Raw genomic sequence first — 18743 nt, forward strand, 5'->3', positions numbered from 1 at the left:
TCCACCTCATGGATATGCAGTTCAAGCTAAACACAAGTCTTCATAGTAGCAAGAAATAAAACATGAACAAAAGAATTAAATAAACATAGACATTTATGGGAGAATGTGGATTGTGCTGACCAACGAAAGATGAAGATTGATTTCAATAAGGCTTTGAAGCAGTCTAGTATATGATTTTGTTTGAGTATGGAATTTTACATATCAGTTATTTCTGTATTCATGAATGTATTTCTTGTAATGGCAATCAAAACTATTTTTGCTAAACACATATATAATCACTGGGCATCTAATAATTAAATGTTCTAACTAATTGAAAGCAGGAGTAAAAGTTTTGGTCAAGGTTGCGGTGGATTCGGAGCCTATCCCGGGAAGACTGGGTGTAGGACTTCACAATTTAAATGTCTAGTAGTCAATCCAGATATACGGATATGTTTTTGGGAGGTGGGAGGAAACCAGAGAGCCCGGAGGAATCCTAATCAGACATGAGAAGAACATGCGTAACTCCATACAAATTGTAACCAGAGCTCAGGACTGAACCAGGGACCCTTGAACTAGTCAAATGAAAAATGATTGGCTATATAATGGATGCATGATGGTCTTATCATTTATTGATTAAGCTGCTACTACTAACTAATTGCAGTTGGGAGCAGCTGCAAGCTCATTTCTCAAATTGTATTTGATAAAAATGATCTTGCTGCTGAAGATCAGGAATTTGGTTTTATAGATTTATGTAGGATTATGACTCTGTAAATGAAGAACTCTAAATGAAGTCAAAGTAAACAAAACATAATGATTGATGGTGTTGCATATTACATCAACAACATTATAGCTGGTCCAGTAGGTGAAGACAGTAACATAAGACAATCCTTTGTCATTGTCATTGTCATTCTGATCCACTAGCATATATCAGAGGTACTGAAGATGATCGTTTTCAACTAGAATCACTGAGCGTTTACATGTAATGTTCTGCTGGCAAGCAGGAAAGTTTAGAACTGCTCACAGCTCAGCACAGGGCTGTGTGGGAGAGTACAACATATGGTTTGGTGGCTTTCTGGTTAATTAAAGGTAAATCCCTGCCAGAAATGAAATAGCTGCCTACGCAATTAGTGCCAAAGACATAGACAACATTGGCAGCTTTATGAAATAGTATGCTGGAGTGAGCTGAGAGAAAGTCTGCTGCAAATACAAATGAGAGATCCAAATGCTAGACTATGCCTCAAACCAGCATTCACAGCATGAGCAGTGAACTTAAGTACTACTGAAATAAATTTTATAGCACCCCCTAGCTGTGGTACAGCCATTAGGCAAAAGCCTATAAAATATGGAGAGCTGTGCACCCTCAGACAAGCCTTTGAATAGTTCGGCATAGCTTGTATTTCTATTTTGAGAGCTACAGATGACTGATCTGCAAGCAGCTGCCAAGCATCAAGCATCTTCATATGTTATGCATGCACAAAAAATGTATCAGAGAACCACTTGATCAAGCTGTTCTAGGATCTTTAGATCTGTCCAGTCATCTTGATTAATGCTTTGGGATTTAATGATTTAGGATTTCTCTGCAGCAACTAGAGTCTGAAACTTGACACAAGACTTGAGACAGTCTTTTCTGAGATGAATGTTGCTCTGCTGACTAGCTGTGTGTCATTTGTGAACGAGTTGGCTCTTTGAATCACTCTTTATGGCTAGAGAGCCGACTCGCATGTATAGGAGTCGTTTATTCCTTTTCTTTTTTTTTTTGTAGAAGTGGGCAGTGTTCTTACCCTCGCAGTATAGTTTAATCAAAATGCAAGCGTTCATGAAACAAATTCAGCCGCACGAAGAGCAATCACTGGTTATAATATCACAAAAAAAAAAAAAAAAAGGTGGGGGGTGGCAAGGAACCGTTTGCGAGCCGAAAGAGTCGACTCTTGAGCCGAGCCAAATGATCTGACTCACTGAAAAGAGCATGTACAAAACTATAGAAATTAAAAGGTGTATATTTTACATTCACACTGTAAAATTACTTATATTTAATATTATTTACAGCATCATACTTCGATATATGTTTACAGTCTTGACACATTTTAAATAGACTGCACAACTATTTTACAGGACTGTGTGGCTAATCGAAATTTAGCATAAATATCACTGCTACATTACAGCAGGTTTAGTTGGACTACTATTTCAACTGTTTGAATAAGCTTGAAAATGTGTTTATTAAAGCAGTCACTTCATATAAGTAGCTTTTCCAAGTAGCTATTTAGCTAACTGTGCTAAGTATTAGAATATTTATTAGCTAGCTATGTAAATGTTACCTCACCTCTTAGCTGTTGTTCTTCAATAAAGTCAAACTGTGCTAGATGTAAAAATGTCAGTTACCAGTTTTGATGGGAACTTAGATATAATTTGTATTTAAATTTATATACCTGCCACCTACTATTTGAATTACCTAAATAAACTAGCAGGCTAATAGGTAGTAAATGTTAGCTAGTTAGCTAAGAGGTCTCATGCCAGGTTTTCTGCTTAGCTTTACTCCTGGTTTAAACTTGTTGCACTACACATCAAAAGTAAACTAAAAAACAAACAAACAAAAAAAAGAATGGAAGAAACTTTGGCAGCTAGTTTTACAGTAAATTTAATGTTGTGGTACTATAAGGTCCTTTGATACAATCTTCCAGTATTGTAAATATTATACTAGTGCTATGTGGATTACTGTATCATTACTGCAAATCACATTAAAAGTCTCATGCATGGCTTGAAGACAATATTTTATTGTAGAAAGTATAGAAAATTATAATGTATAATTTTTGTATAAGTTCTAGAGCTGTGTGAACACACTACGACAATGTAGTATGCTACAGCGTTATGGTACAACAAAACACAAAGCCAGTCTCAAATGAAATATATATAGTCAGTGCATTTAAAATCTTCCCTTACTCAGTAACATTTTTAACTCCAAAGTGTCCAGTTTTACAAAATTATTGTTGATAATTAATTCACAGTTAATTAGATCCTGTCGCAATTTCTCCTAACAGTTATATTCACTCCAGCTGCCGAAAAGTTATCCCTAGTTCATTCTTCTTCAGTAACCACTTTATCCTTTTCAGGGTCACAGTGTATAAGGAGTCCATTCCAGGAACACCGGGCTTGAAGAATACTGGGTGGGTAGCCAGGCCATCACAGGGCACCATGCACACACTCATTAACACACTCATTCACACAAAGGGCAAACTGCTTACCAGCATATTTCCGGGTGGTGAAAGGAAACCGCAGAACCCGGAGGAAACCCACACAGACACAGTCAGAGCAAATGAAACTCTGCACAATCAGTAACCCAAGCTCAGGTTTGAACCACGAGCCCTGGAGCTATGAGGCAGCAATGCTACCCACTTATACCTAGTTATTTATTGCTTTTATGTTAATTGTTAAAGTTTGTATTACTCTTTTCATAGTCGTAATAACATGAAAATAAATGAATGTGTGAGTACAAATCACAAACTGATTTCAGTCACTGATGATAAATTACTCCATCTTTCACCAAGGAACCAAGAGGTTGGGGAAAACATTATCTCAGGTTAACTAACAACAGCTTTATTCCTAATTTCTTTAGTGTTACATAGCATGATGATACAAACTAGCTGAATGCTAATAGCTTTTTGTCACAATATAAATACAAAGTGTACGCATCAACAGATAGATTACATTGATGGCAATTAGGTCTCATTCTTGCTGTCACATGTTAAAGATGTAGTGAAATAGAGATTTTTTCATTTAAAATGTAGTGGGTAAATGTCAAGGGCATTAAGTAGAAAAAAACAAAAAAAAACACCCGGAACAGCTAGCATACAGTCAGGTCCATAAATATTGGGACATCGACACAATTCTAACATTTTTGGCTCTATACACCACCACAATGGATTTCAAATGAAACGAACAAGATGTGCTTTAACTGCAGACTGTCAGCTTTAATTTGAGGGTATTTACATCCAAATCAGGTGAACGGTGTAGGAATTACAACAGTTTGCATATGTGCCTCCCACTTGTTAAGGGACCAAAAGTAATGGGACAGAATAATAATCATAAATCAAACTTTCACTTTTTAATACTTGGTTGCAAATCCTTTGCAGTCAATTACAGCCCGAAGTCTGGAACGCATAGACATCACCAGACGCTGGGTTGCATCCCTGGTGATGCTCTGCCAGGCCTCTACTGCAACTGTCTTCAGTTCCTGCTTGTTCTTGGGGCATTTTCCCTTCAGTTTTGTCTTCAGCAAGTGAAATGCATGCTCAATCGGATTCAGGTCAGGTGATTGACTTGGCATTGCATAACAGTCCACTTCTTTCCCTTCAAAAACTCTTTGGTTGCTTTTGCAGTATGCTTTGGGTCATTGTCCATTTGCACTGTGAAGCGCCGTCCAATGAGTTCTGAAGCATTTGGCTGAATATGAGCAGATAATATTGCCCGAAACACTTCAGAATTCATCCTGCTGCTTTTGTCAGCAGTCACATCATCAATAAATACAAGAGAACCAGTTCCATTGGCAGCCATACATGCCCACGCCATGACACTACCACCACCATGCTTCACTGATGAGGTGGTATGCTTAGGATCATGAGCAGTTCCGTTCCTTCTCCATACTCTTCTCTTCCCATCACTCTGGTACAAGTTGATCTTGGTCTCATCTGTCCATAGGATGTTGTTCCAGAACTGTGAAGGCTTTTTTAGATGTCGTTTGGCAAACTCTAATCTGGCCTTCCTGTTTTTGAGGCTCACCGATGGTTTACATCTTGTGGTGAACCCTCTGTATTCACTCTGGTGAAGTCTTCTCTTGATTGTTGACTTTGACACACATACACCTACCTCCTGGAGAGTGTTCTTGATCTGGCCAACTGTTGTGAAGGGTGTTTTCTTCACCAGGGAAAGAATTCTTCGGTCATCCACCACAGTTGTTTTCCGTGGTCTTCCGGGTCTTTTGGTGTTGCTGAGCTCACCGGTGCGTTCCTTCTTTTTAAGAATGTTCCAAACAGTTGTTTTGGCCACGCCTAATGTTTTTGCTATCTCTCTGATGGGTTTGTTTTGTTTTTTCAGCCTAATGATGGCTTGCTTCACTGATAGTGACAGCTCTTTGGATCTCATCTTGAGAGTTGACAGCAACAGATTCCACAATAGCACACTTGAAATGAACTCTGGACCTTTTATCTGCTCATTGTAATTGGGATAATGAGGGAATAACACACACCTGGCCATGGAACAGCTGAGAAGCCAATTGTCCCATCACTTTTGGTCCCTTAACAAGTGGGAGGCACATATGCAAACTGTTGTAATTCCTACACCGTTCACCTGATTTGGATGTAAATACCCTCAAATTAAAGCTGACAGTCTGCAGTTAAAGCACATCTTGTTCGTTTCATTTGAAATCCATTGTGGTGGTGTATAGAGCCAAAAATGTTAGAATTGTGTCGATGTCCCAATATTTATGGACCTGACTGTATTAATATTTATAAATAATGTGATGCCCAGAGTTTATCTTGTAATGAAATTCTAAGTTGATTTTTTTTTAGTTTAAACTTCATTCATCAATGTTAGCCTATTATCACTTTGGTTAACAGTTTCCTACATTACCCACAATACTGTTCGACTACCTGCTGATGGTAGTGAAGTGGGATTTAGTCTTCGCTTCATCTCTGCCTAAAGAGAGTGCAGCAGCGCTTTAGTCTTTTGGCCTGTCCAGCTCTTTCAGCTCCTCATCTGCATGCTCTGCTCAATCAGATCAGCTTCCAAAGCTACAACTTTCAAGCTAATACCACCATCAACGCCATTGTGGTTGTCATCTTGTTGATCGCTAACTAGTTGGGCCAAGCCTTTGCCTTAACTCTGTGTCATATAGCTGCATTGCATTGCAACTTTGAACTGCATTTGCATCAGTGTCTGCACTACTTCAAGGTTAAAGTTCTAAGGAAATCTTCTGTTTTAAGGAAATAACAGAAAATGATTGTTATTATTTATTGTCTCTGAAACTGTTTCCTGTTAATCACTATTGTAACTAAGCTAGCAATTTACATTTATGGCATTTTCGCAGACGCCTTTGTAGATAGATAGATAGATAGATAGATAGATAGATATACTTTATTGATCCCATGAGGGAAATTCTTGTGTTACAGCAGCATGGTCAGTAGCAAGATACAACACGTACACACACAAAATATAAAATATAAAATACAATAAGTTAAATTAAATGTAGTAGTGCAGATATGGAACATAGTTGTAGATTTAACCAGATTTATCCAGACAGACTTACATTTATCTCATTTATTCAACTGAGCAGTTGTGGGATAAGGGCTTTGCTCAAGGGCCCGGCAGCTTGGCAGTTGTGGGATTTTGAGCTCACAACCTTCCGATCAAGGTCTTGACGTCTGTGCTACCACCACCCCAAAAAGCAATCTCACCCTGTGATGTCACCACAGCAGACAACTGCTAACTTCTCACATATTTCAATACAAACATATTTAATGTGTTTCAGGATGGAGCTTTCCTTTACATACACTAAGAAAGTAATTGCAATTTGTTACTCCCCATCTGTGATAGTTCCTTCCCCTCCCAAAAAACAAAACAAAAAAAAAAAGGCACTATTTATTTACCTTACTTATATAAGGTAATATTATACAGGTATTATCTTACAGAACTTCATATGTATATCTGCAAAGGTTTATCTCTATATCTGTATATCTGTAGAGGATCATGCACTGAGAGGAAGTATGACTAAATATCTGTTATATAATATGTCATTATCAGGTTACCTGGCGCTACCTATCGAGCCTGCAGGTGATGAATAAACATCAATGACGTCATTTGTTTTTAATTCGGCGCATGCGCACTCGGCTCCTGTCACGCTGAACTCCGCTCTCTATTCTTTCCTTTAGATTTGCTCTAGCTCCGATCACACAACTATAACAGCGAATAGGCATGCTGCAGTACTGTGAGATAGTGACTGTGAACTCTGTGAGCGTCCTCTAGCATTAATCGCTGGACTTGTATTTGCACTTGGACTTATTACGAAATCGCTGAGGGACTATTTTTTCCTCCGCGGAGACGCGCACAGGGTCGTGAGGTGTCCAAGATGGCGGCAACGTGTACGGTCCAGGCTTTTTAAAAGGTACTAAAATAAAGTGTTTTAAATCAGCTGGCGAGTTGTAACCTGGTGCATTGTGCTTAAGACTTTTTAGTTAGCTGACGGTGTTTGAGGTGGGAGCGTGTCACTGCTGTTAGCCTGAGCTAAACGAGATGTTTTCAGCTTGTTAGCCAACTAGCTAACGTTTAACATTAGCTGGGATGTTGCTGTCAGTCAATCGTTAGGCTGGATTCTTAGGCAGAGTGTTTAAAGTGCTATTTTAATGTCTTATTAAATCCTAATGTCTATTTTCCTGTGTTTCCTGTGACTGATTGCAGTTATATTTGATCACGTAATGCGGTGTAGCTGCAGAAATGGCATTATAACAAACAACAAAAGCGTTAAGTGGAACTAACGTTAGCTCCATGCAGTGCAGTATAGTATAGTATAGTATAGTGCAGTGCAGTTCTGCACGTCCTGCTTTGCTCAGAACAGATTCACAGTTCAGCTTGTAATATTAACCTAATCTAGCGTTTATCACCACCCTGATCCATGCACAGCTCTCGTGCATAAGCTGAATCAACATGTTTTGCCCAGGCACTCCATGTTGACCCAAGAGAGCCTTAGGATCCGCTGTGACAAAGCCTGTAGTCCTGCCATCTGTCCTGCACTAACATGGCCAAGGACCAGCCAAATGTGTTCGACCTCCTCCCGCTTCTGGAGTCCACAGATCTGCATGAGCTGGAGCAGGTCAGAAGTGTCTTACAGGAGCACCTTAGTGCAGGTTTGTCACCTTCACATCACGCTGTGAACTCTTCCTATGCAGCTTGCACATGCTTGCATTTCTTCACACTTGGGTTAGACACAAAGCACACTCAGTGACCACATTTAGATTATACATACTACATATATCGACCATTTCATCAGGCACACCTATCATATATCATATATAATATTTCATATATCATATCAGGTCAGCGGTATTCACCTAAAGTTTGTGAAGGTCTTGGTACATAAAATTCTTGCTTACAGAGATCAGGATAAGCAACTAACATTGACTGAAAGAAGACAACCGTTACCTTTTAATGCTTCACTATTAATCATTCGTTTATGGCTCCAATAACAATAAAACAGTTGAAGCACTTGTTGTGTGAAGCATCTGATGCTATGCATGATGCGTCATCCAAATAATATTAGATCAGCTATGGTACTATGGTGATCCTTTTGCACTAAAGTTATTTCTGTAATAAATTATATTCATCATGATATATAAGTTTTCTAACAAATTGTGGATGAAACAGTAGCAATGCATAAAAAATGATTAATATTTACAAAACTAAATTATTTGAATGATAGAAAATTTTAACATCTAATATCTGCATTCAGTGTTTGTAACTGTTATAGAAAATAAAATCCAAAAAAATATTGTTACGCCTATAATATCTCAGAAATGTTATATAATTTGTCACAATATTGATATTATATCATCACCAGCTCACATTTATATACCTACAAACTATATAGTAGTTGACTATGTAGTAACTGATTGTATGGTAACATTTTGGACGCTGAGTTTTGTAATGTCTTATTTGTCGATGTTTGTGTTAGATAAAGGGTCTGTGCTTCTCAATGGCCTTGTGGATTATTATCTGGATACCAGCTCTCCTCAGGCTGTGGACCTCCTGTTCTCCATCAGGGAGCCTCACGACAAGGTGAGGACAGAATTTGCACTCTCGATTTGAAGTTTTAATGCCTAAGAATGGTTTGTTTCATTGCTTTTTAAAGCCACGTTCCTGCATTAATCATTACGTGTGTGTCTTCTCCCTGAAGCACCTTTTAGACAAGATGAATGAGTGCATGGCCAAGCCTAGCAGCAGGCTCCCAACCCTCACCCTCCTCGGTCATGTTGTTCGCAAGCAGCCGTCGTGGATTCACAAGATCGCTCGCTTCCCTCTGCTCGCTTCACTACTCAAATGCCTCAAGGTACTGAGTGAGAAGGCATCCAAGCAGAACGAACTCTGAATCGGTGGTTTTTGAAAATGGAGATTGTCCTAGATCTGTCCAAGATATAGAGTGTAATTTTAATGCTGGTGACCTGAACATGAGTTACACAAATACATAAATAAATAAATGCTATATGTCAGTCTTTAATGAAAATATCTTTTCATCTTATCCAAAATCATATTTGGATTTAATCATATTTCTACATAGCTGTGTTGCCTTGTAACCGTTTTTGTCTCTCTCTCTGCTTTGTGTTTCTCCATCAACAGACTGAGTCAGATGTTGTGGTTCTTATAACTGGAGTGTTGGTGTTAGTCATCCTGCTACCCATGATACAACAGACCAGCAAACAGCTCCTGTTTGAGTTTTTCGACATCTTCGGACGACTTGCAGCTTGGAATCAGAGAAACCCAGGTAATGTACAATAACCCCTTTTATAATAATATTTATTTATTTGTAACATACAATGTTTATCTGTAATATGTAGTAATGCTAGCTAAGTAGCTTGCTAGTGATATTGAGACCACTAACTCACAAGGATCTACTTTTTGTGTATCATTAAATAAAATTACAAAACAGGAAACAGTGGTTTAAATTGATTACTTAACCAAACGCATGCTCAAAATGGTTCAGTGTTGTCTACTCGATTCCCATAACGACGGCCATAACCAAAACCAAATCAGTACTGAGCAGAAAACATTTGCAAGAAGACACTACTGTAAAATTTCTCTAAACATTATAAATATAAATGTAATATTCTAAATATTAATTGTGTGATGTGTTGTGTGTATCCTCTAGGTCATGCTCAGGGAGCGTATGCAGTTCACCTGCACGCCAGCGTGTACTCTTTCTTTCATCGCCTCTACGGCATGTACCCCTGCAACTTTGTGTCCTACCTGCGCGCCCACTACAGCATGAAGGAGAACGTGGACACTTTTGAGGAAGTAGTTAAGGTGCGTGTGCTGCTCCTGCGTTGTTCTCCATTATGCTCCATTTTGTTGGGTGTCAAATCAAATTCCATATGCGCAAAATATCTATGTCATGCTTTATTTAAACACAACTGGTTCTGTTTTCATCAGCCGATGCTTGAACATGTGCGGATACATCCAGAGCTTGTTACTGGAACCAAAGACTATGAACTGGACCCGATTAGGTGAGCCTGAGTGAACTAAATGCCAGTGACGTTCACATTTCAGCGTGTTAATCTGTTGTTAAGTGTTCTCTTCCTTTGCTCCAGGTGGAAGAGGTTTGAGACCCACGACATTGTGATCGAATGTGCCAAAGTGTCCCTGGACCCTAAGGAAGCGTCTTGTGAGGAGGGCTACTCGTCCCTGCCTGACCATGTGCCACGGCGCCTCGTCGACAGCAGCAGGTCCTGCTCAGATCTCCGCACCCATGGTTAGGATGCACTCATTTCTACATCAATACAATTTTTTTTTTTCGGTTAAAGAATTTACATCAATTACAAAGGGTTGTGCATTGTGTGTCTTTACAGGAAGTTCATCTTTCACCTCAATGGCCACAGTGCGCCAGTCCCTTTCCCTTTCCTTACCCCATCTGACAGTCACTCAGCATCCAGGCCTCAGTCCACAGACCCCCAGTCTACAGGTAAATCATCCTGACAAGCTCTTACACTCACAAATGGACATGAAATCAATGTCATGTCAAGTAAAACAAACACAAAAAAAAAGCACAGAGGTAGTAAAAATACTCAAATTCTTTACTGAAGTAAAACTTAATCTGAATAAATTCACTGGTAAAATTAGATTGAAAAACAAAGAATAAATATATAAACTCTTAAATTCACATGAAGTATGAAAGTACAAGAAAGTTTGATAGAAGAAAAAGTTCAAATGTACTTATTGTACTTATGGAATGGAACCTATTCTGCTATATAAAAAGATTTATGGTACAAATCATATTACAAGCCATGGTACCTCAGGGGTTAACGTTCTTAGCTGATTGGAAGATTATCATTTCAACGGATCTGTGTCTGATCATCTGCCAATTCAGTCTAATGGCTTCTTTCTGTGAAACTAGTTGGTTCTTGGTGAAATTGTATTAGACCAACTTGCAAGACGCCATTAGAGGAAATAAAACAAATCGTTTTGGGACTTTAAATGAGCTATGCGGTATACGATTGTGTTGACAGGGTCTTGAGGCGATGTCCTCAGGGATGAAGGAGGCCATGTGGAGCCCTTCCTCTGTGTGTGGGATGAGCACCCCTCCCAGCTCCAGAGGAATGTCCCCCACCACCGTCTCTGATCTCTCACACAGTGCCTCCCACTTCTTAGGGCGGGTCCCGAGCACACCAGGTCAGGGAGCTGAAGTGCTGTTTTGGGATCTTTATATATGTGATATTAAGATGAGTTTGGTTTTAGTGTTTAAGGTTGAGTAATGTAATGTATATTTCGCAGTGGATGGGAAGTGGACTCCGTCTGCCTCCACACCCTCAGGGTCCTCCCCTCTCCCATTGCTCTCGGGGGAACTCGAGCACACTGCCCAACCCACCAGCATTACTCTCCCAGTTCCTAAGGTATAATAGTAAATGTTATAATTCCATTTAAGCTCCTACCATTTAGGAGGAATAATAGAAAAATCATCATGTTGTGAATGATCTGAATTTTATCTCTTTTCTTTTGAAAATCTCTGCTTTACATGAACTTGCCCAGGCAAATGAGGAGATTAAAAAAGGCAACCCCACAACTATCAATGGCAAAGGTGAGCATACAGTGTTTTCAGTTTAGGACAGTCATCCTCTACTTTAATTGTGATCTTTCTTTTATTCCTTATAGTACTAGTTGTTTTGAGATTACAGAATATGGACATCTATTTTAGACTAAAAAGTTCATGCTTTGTGCTGTTTCTCAGGTACAGGCGATGGTCTTAGTCCTTTTTCATTGACGGAGCTCTCTGACTATGTGAAGAGGACGGAGAGAGAGAAAGAGGAAGGTAGGTATTTAAATTAAAAAAAAAAAACAGCCTAATTTTTGTGTTTAGTCAAATTGAAGTGTCACTTTTAATTGTATGCCATTAAATGTATTGTATGTAACATAACAAATTGTTTAAATTTATTGGTAAGTGTCAAAGAAAGTACTAAAAATAATCTAGGAACATTGATCCTTGTTAAAATTGCTACGTTCTATGAATATTCACGAATATGCAGGTTTAAAACATGCCAATACACTCCTTCCTTTACTAATCACTTTTTACCATCACTGATCATTGAAGCCCTCGTTTTAGGATTGCTCAAAGCTGAATTCACTGCCAATTTAAAAAACGTTGTCACTGTTCAGTTGAAGCACAGTTGTAGGTTGAGAAAATGTTTTGTAATAATATATTTTTTTAAATTCATGTTTCACCACTGTTACACTTCAGATGCCATCACAGCAGAGCTGCTGACACTAACCCAGGGCAAACTCGACCCGCTCCCCACACCAGCCCCAGACTCGTCCTTCTCCAGCACCACCGACACACCCCTCCCCTTGAACCCCAGCATTTATACCCTGCCTCATAATCTGGCCTCCACCCCAGACAAGGCAGTGAGCACCACTAAAGGAGCAGATCAGCAGCCTTCCTGGAACTTGTGGCCCTGTTTCACTCCCATAGAGAACACCTTGAGCCCTTCTGCAGCTGAAGACACCTCCTTGGAGCTGTGTAAGGGCTCGTTTCCCTACGAGCATCTCTTCGACCTGGCCTTGCCCAAGCTGGCCTCTCTGTTTGTGGAGAGGAAGACCGCCGAGTCTCAGCAGAAGGCTTGCAGAGAGGAGGTGGAGGTGGGGGATCTGTCTGCTACGTCCCCCCTGGAGGTACTGGATCGTCTCATTCAGCAAGGTCATGACCTTCATGAAAAAGTGTTAAAGAGGTAAACAGTGATATAGGAGTCCAGTATTTCTTGTACCTTTTTAAAAACAGATAATGAGTCCAGGTTCATAACTAGTAATATTAGTATAAATGAAATCCCAATGATATTTTGTCTTTCAGATCTCCTTTTTCATCAAACCCCTTGGCTGAGCCACACTGTGGAGGTAAACATCATAGCACTAAAGGAAAAGGTATTCAGTAATATAATATACACATTGACTCTGCAAACTATTATGAAGATCTGTCCTCCAACCTGTCATTTGGATCCTCTCCTGCCTGTCTGTTTGTATTCATTTCTTTTTCCCCTAATTATTTGTCTTTCCTTTAAGATGACTCCACACATATTATTTATTTTCTTAATTCTCTGATTTTCCATTTGGATTTCTTTAAATATTACATTTAATGTCAAAATATAAGTTGTAATCTGTTATTGTATCATAATAGTAAATTATGTCATGTAAACTCTAGATATGTATGTAGAATAGGGGTGTAACAATACATTAAAGTCATGATTTGCTGCTGCATTCATAAATCAATTCTGAGAAAATGGGAACAAAATTTGAATGAAGAAAAATTATGACTGATAAGACTCCTCCTGTATAATCACCAATGCCAGTGTGCATTTTTGTCTTTATAAATTCAAAATTAAATTAAAAATTGCTAAAAACAGAGGTTTAATATTGTAAACAAAATGTACTACAGCTTTGCCATATCTTAAAAATTAATAAATTTGTAAATTCTCCCCTAAATTTTGATTGAATAAACAAAGCATCTGACCTGAGGACTTTGAAATGATTGATTGAAACGTAATGAGCTCTGTAGCAGAAACAGAGCTCCAAAATCAGCTAAACTGCCCATTTCTGCAACCTCAATATCAGGCAAACGAATGGTGTCATTTGAAAGCTACTGAAGAGCTGTTTTTATCTGTTATAACGTGGTCGTGTAAGTGTATAATGTATAATGCACGTCAGTCATTGTGATCTGGAGCTATAGGGCCCAATGTGCTGTCTGTATATTTTAACTCTGTGGGTTGCGCAGTTTGGGATCTATTCTGATAAAACAGTGCACTTTTATGCACATTATCGCACATACCCATGATGCCCATTGTCACATTTAAGCATTGCGGTGCATCTTGTCATGATGTACCTTTACACCCCTAATGTAGAACAGTTATGTAACTGAAAATTAAAGGAGTGTTTTTTGGTATCGATGATGGTGTATTTTGCACACGTAGGCTCAGGAGCCCCTGATGAGCTGGCACTGTTGCGCAGTCAGCTGCTGCTCCTGCACAACCATCTGCTCTATGAGAGGCACAAAAGAGAGCAGCACGCACTGCGCAACCGCCGCCTACTCCGCCGTGTCATCAACGCCACTGCACTGGAGGAGCAGAACAACTCCATGGTGAAGGAGCTTAATGTTACACCTGTTTAAAAAAGAAGAGATTGAAGCAATTTCTTACTTTAACACATTTGCCTGGTGAACCGCCATTAGCTGTAATGAGAGATGTTGCGTAGAATCATTTTTGCTAATTGATATAGCCAGGAGAGTTTTTATCATATTCATGTTACTTTATCAACTGATGAGTATCATGTTGGTTAATTATCGAACATTTGTGTGCGATGATGTTGCAGAAGGCCCAGCTGCGGCTGCAGGAGGTGGAGATCCAGACTCTGCGGGCGAGTCTGCAGGAAGAGCAGGAGCGCTCCAAACGTCTGCAGCAGGAAGGAGAGGCGCAGGTGCAGCAGCTCCACCGCCAGCTCCAGAAGCTCCAGCACGAGAGGAATGACTACTGTACCAAGACTCAGGAGCTGCAGGTCAGTGCATTCACTCAGGATAAAAGAACAGGAAAAGCAGCTGATGGAGTCATGTGCCTGAGGTGCTCTTGCCTTTAGGGAAATGAATAAATGGATATGAGTGGTTGTGCTTGGGTGGATTGGATTAAAAAAAGTGTTTGGAGATTGCTGAATATTCTTTAGAAAAAAAAAAGAATCTTTCAAATAGTGAACATATCTTGATTCCTCGTCAGAGTGACTTGCAGGAAAGTAAGAAGCGAATGGGCGAGATGGAGGCGGAGCTGCAGAGAGCCAATAACAAAGTGTGCAATACAGGACACCTGCTCAGCCAGCTGTCTATCAAGGTGAGAGGAACATCTGGACTAAAATCGGCTGTATTTGCATGCACAATACATAAAGTATAATGCACTTTTTCACAGAGTGATAGACTTAGTTTGTCTTCTCCACATCACAGCTCAACAACAGTGAAAGCCTGGAGCAACAGATGGCTTTCTTGAACAAACAGCTGTTACTGCTGGGCGAAGCCAATAAACTGTGTGTGCAGGAGGTCCAGCGCCTTGGACCAGACTCTCATAAAGTAAGCATGAAACTTGTTTTATATAAAAAGTTACAATGTTCATTTTATTAGCAATCCACTGATAGTTTTAAATCACTACTTAATGGTTTCTGTCCTGTTGATGTTTGCGTTCAACTATTAAAATCCCCAACATGTACATTGTCATGCCTTCCCTATATCCTAAATTCACAATTTTGTTTTAATCAATGTATTTGCATCTTCTATGACCAGGATCATCATGCAGGCCAGATCCGACCCAAACAATATTTACTCAATGACAGACAGACAGAACTTTATTGTCATTGCACAGCTATAAGGCAGAGAAATACTGTTTAAGTGCGTAATAATAGTGCAAATGGGCATAGTAACAGTGTTATATAAAAATATTAAATACATATCTTAGAATATAGATATATATGTACATGAATGTGCAGAATGATATGTGAAACACAGTTGAGATGAAGTGGTAAAGAGTTAAAGTGAAAGTGACAGTGCAACATCAGTTACTGAGGAAGTGTAAAGGTCCCAAGTACACCATAAGTACATAATGATAATTTAGGCCTAAGTCAGACCCGTTCTGTATGTTCATATTTTTACATTTTGTGTGTGTTTTGTATGTGATTTTTAGGAGCAGAAGATGCTGCAGATGTGTTCCACACGAGAGACCGAGCGGTTGAGGCAGAGCTCCATTCAGCAGAGCCAGAGGCTGGAGGCGGCCCAGCAGCGCATCACCGACCTGGAGACCCAGCTTACCAAGAAAGAGCACCTCATCCTGGAGCAGAAGAAACTCCTGGAAAATGTCAAAAATCAGGCCAAGTACAAGCCTCTCACTTATCAAACCATCTTACATGAGGTTTAAAGTGGTGTAACTAGAGGTTATGGATGTCATAAGACTTAATTTTCTTGTGCCTCTGCTTCAGTACATGTTGTTGTGATTGAGTTTGATTCTTTCTTTTTATTCCAACATTTATGCTGGTGTGTTCTCTCCTGCAGAGGGCAGCTGCAGGCTTCTGAGAACAGGTATCTTGCCCAGAAGCATGTGACTCAGGCGCTACAGTCGGAAATGCTCCAGCTGTACAGTCAGCTCGAGCTTGCCAGCCTCTCAAACAGCACACCAGCAGGAGGAGCAGCTGAACCAGGCAGCCCTCAAAACCAGAAGTGAGCAGCACACAATCTTTTTAACAAACTGTGTAAAAATGAATAGTGTTTACATCTTTCCATCTGTTTTTCCTCCATCTTTCTTGACCTTGGCATGGAGAAATGAAGCCCTGTCCCCGATTATTAATATTAACTTCAACTATGGTGCTTATAATGGATACTAAAATGTCCTTGTGAAAGCAGAATGCAGACCTGCCAGACTTCATGTATTTTGTGTAGGAGCTCCTCATTTTCATTTAAACATACACAAAAGACAATAAAAAATACAATAGAAATGGGAGACAAGCCAGTGAATCTGGAATGATTGACAATTGCACAGGTGTTTTGACCTCTCTGATATGAAGTGACAGATTGGAAGCCCCCGTCCCCTCTCCCTCATCTAACAATAGTAACGTTTTGGCCGAAGCATTTGTCTCGACTCAGTTTTCCCATGTGAAGGATGCGCTGATGTGGCGCTCTCGTTTTCTGTCAAGGCAAAAGGAGAATGTTTGACTTGGTTAACATTAAACAAGTATATAGTTAACATCAGTTAACTATATTTTTAGGGATGCACTTAAATAATTTGTCCGACAATGGTCAAAAAGGCCACTTTTGTTTTTTGAACAAAAAAAGGCGTACAACACAGTCAGATCTAACACTTTACCAGTAATTTTAATGATAATGATATTAAGAAAGTGATCTAATATCTAATTCAATGTTTACTGAGCTTCGCTTCTCGGCGCCCATACATTCAAATATTCTGAGCAGCAAAGGACTATATTGAAAATATACCATGTTTCATCCTCAAGAGGACCTTGAGTAAAATTTCCATTTGTATTTATTTCAGGCCAAACGGCAGCAACACATCCACTTCAGCTCAAACCTCCGAGTCAGGGAAAAGAGAGGAAACTTCTTATTTGTGTGTGAACGGCGAGCTCTCACCGCTGTCTCCCGGATCCCCACCATCCACTGCACTGATCAACGGCAGTCAGGAAGAAGACCTTTCTGTCCTGTCCTGCAACTCTCCTTCGGCTCAGAGCTTCTTGGGAATGCACAACCAAGAGCTGCTGAAGAAGACAAAGAGTCCGTATGTGGAGGAGCACGCCCACCGGCTTCATGACCAGAGCTCAGAAGCTGCTGAGAAACGCACTGAGCTCACAGGGTCCCAGAGGCTGGCAGAGGAAGAGCCCGACTTCCCGCCTGTGGATCGGCACAGGGCCCGCGCTTACAACATCCAGAGGCGCAAACAGCAGGACCTGCACATCATGGATTACAATGAGACCCACCAGGAGAAGACATAAAGGAGCTGGGAAGGTGGAGTTAGCGGGACTGCTGCTGTAGATTTGCTTGCAACACTAGACAGAATGATTAAAAAAAAAAAAAGATGTTTTGACCTCTGCAGCCCTCTTAATTTTAAAAAGAGTGGACTGCATTGTTTTAGCAAAATTTTTTTAAAAACTCTACTGTATTACAAAACAGCCAAAAAAAGAGAGACGTGTATATTACCGAGGGCTTAAAGCTATAGGATCACTATGTTTTAGGGGTCGTGTTTGTTTTTTGGGCTGCGCTCACAGTTCTTCAGATTTCATTAAACTCGAACCTAAAACATACTGATTGTAGCTTTAACCAATCCATCCACTCTTAAAGAGTCTTGTAACCACCGTGGTGTGAAATAAGAGCACTTTGCTGTCGCATAAAAAGTACACTTGAGACATTTGTTATCGTTTCAATTTGGGTTTATCCCTGTATTGGATTGTTTGATAGACATTTCAGCTTCAGATGTGTGTAAAGCACGCTGCAGTGGTGGTTATTTTGTGTGTGGATTGTGTTTTCGCCCTTATCGTATTAACTAGAACACGTATTGCTTTCATTGCTGTGTTTGCTTTTGTAACTTCCCAGTTAGTTCATGGGCTCGTATACATTTGTCCAAGCCAAAGGGTCTTCGTGAGTTGTATTTAGACAAATGACATGGAAATATCATTAAGCAATTTTGTCTCATAGCAATTTGTTATTTCTTTGCTCTCCTACGAATCAAGCACTGTAAATATTTTGTGCATCATCAACAAATCAAGCTCGAATAGTAATACACAACTGTGAAAGAAACGCAAAAAAAAAAAAAAAAAAAAAAAAAAAGCAGCTATGAAAGATAAGTGGGACAGATGATGTGTGTGCGTGATGATGTCATAACCTTGCTTTGGGTAGAAGGAAAAGATGAAGCAAGTGTTAAACGATATAGAATTTATTTTTATTAATTCACTTTAATACTGGGTTTATAAATCCCAGACACTAGTGCAATACTTCTCTT

The 18743-nt window shown here is 39.7% G+C and overlaps 1 protein-coding gene across 2 annotated transcripts; it reads left to right on the forward strand.

Moving 5' to 3' along the window:
- The first annotated feature begins 6840 nt into the window (after positions 1-6840).
- On the forward strand, positions 6841-17861 carry tsc1a (TSC complex subunit 1a). 2 transcript variants are annotated; one of them, XM_026931407.3, is made up of 22 exons: positions 6841-7132; positions 7685-7871; positions 8696-8799; positions 8918-9070; positions 9358-9502; positions 9887-10041; positions 10168-10241; positions 10326-10486; positions 10584-10696; positions 11241-11403; positions 11506-11624; positions 11761-11809; positions 11960-12040; positions 12467-12953; positions 13073-13143; positions 14187-14353; positions 14584-14766; positions 14979-15089; positions 15200-15322; positions 15930-16117; positions 16295-16459; positions 17286-17861. In XM_026931407.3, the coding sequence occupies exons 2-22, from the start codon at positions 7763-7765 to the stop codon at positions 17737-17739; spliced, it is 3375 nt and encodes a 1124-aa protein (XP_026787208.1). In that variant the 5' UTR covers positions 6841-7132; positions 7685-7762; the 3' UTR covers positions 17740-17861. The 2 variants fall into 2 exon arrangements, with proteins under 2 accessions (XP_026787208.1, XP_026787209.1); XM_026931408.3 differs by having other exon boundaries at positions 13073-13116.
- Positions 17862-18743: the final 882 nt, after the last annotated feature.

This window comes from Pangasianodon hypophthalmus, chromosome 24, assembly GCF_027358585.1.
Source record: "Pangasianodon hypophthalmus isolate fPanHyp1 chromosome 24, fPanHyp1.pri, whole genome shotgun sequence".
Taxonomy (NCBI): Eukaryota; Metazoa; Chordata; class Actinopteri; order Siluriformes; family Pangasiidae; genus Pangasianodon; species Pangasianodon hypophthalmus.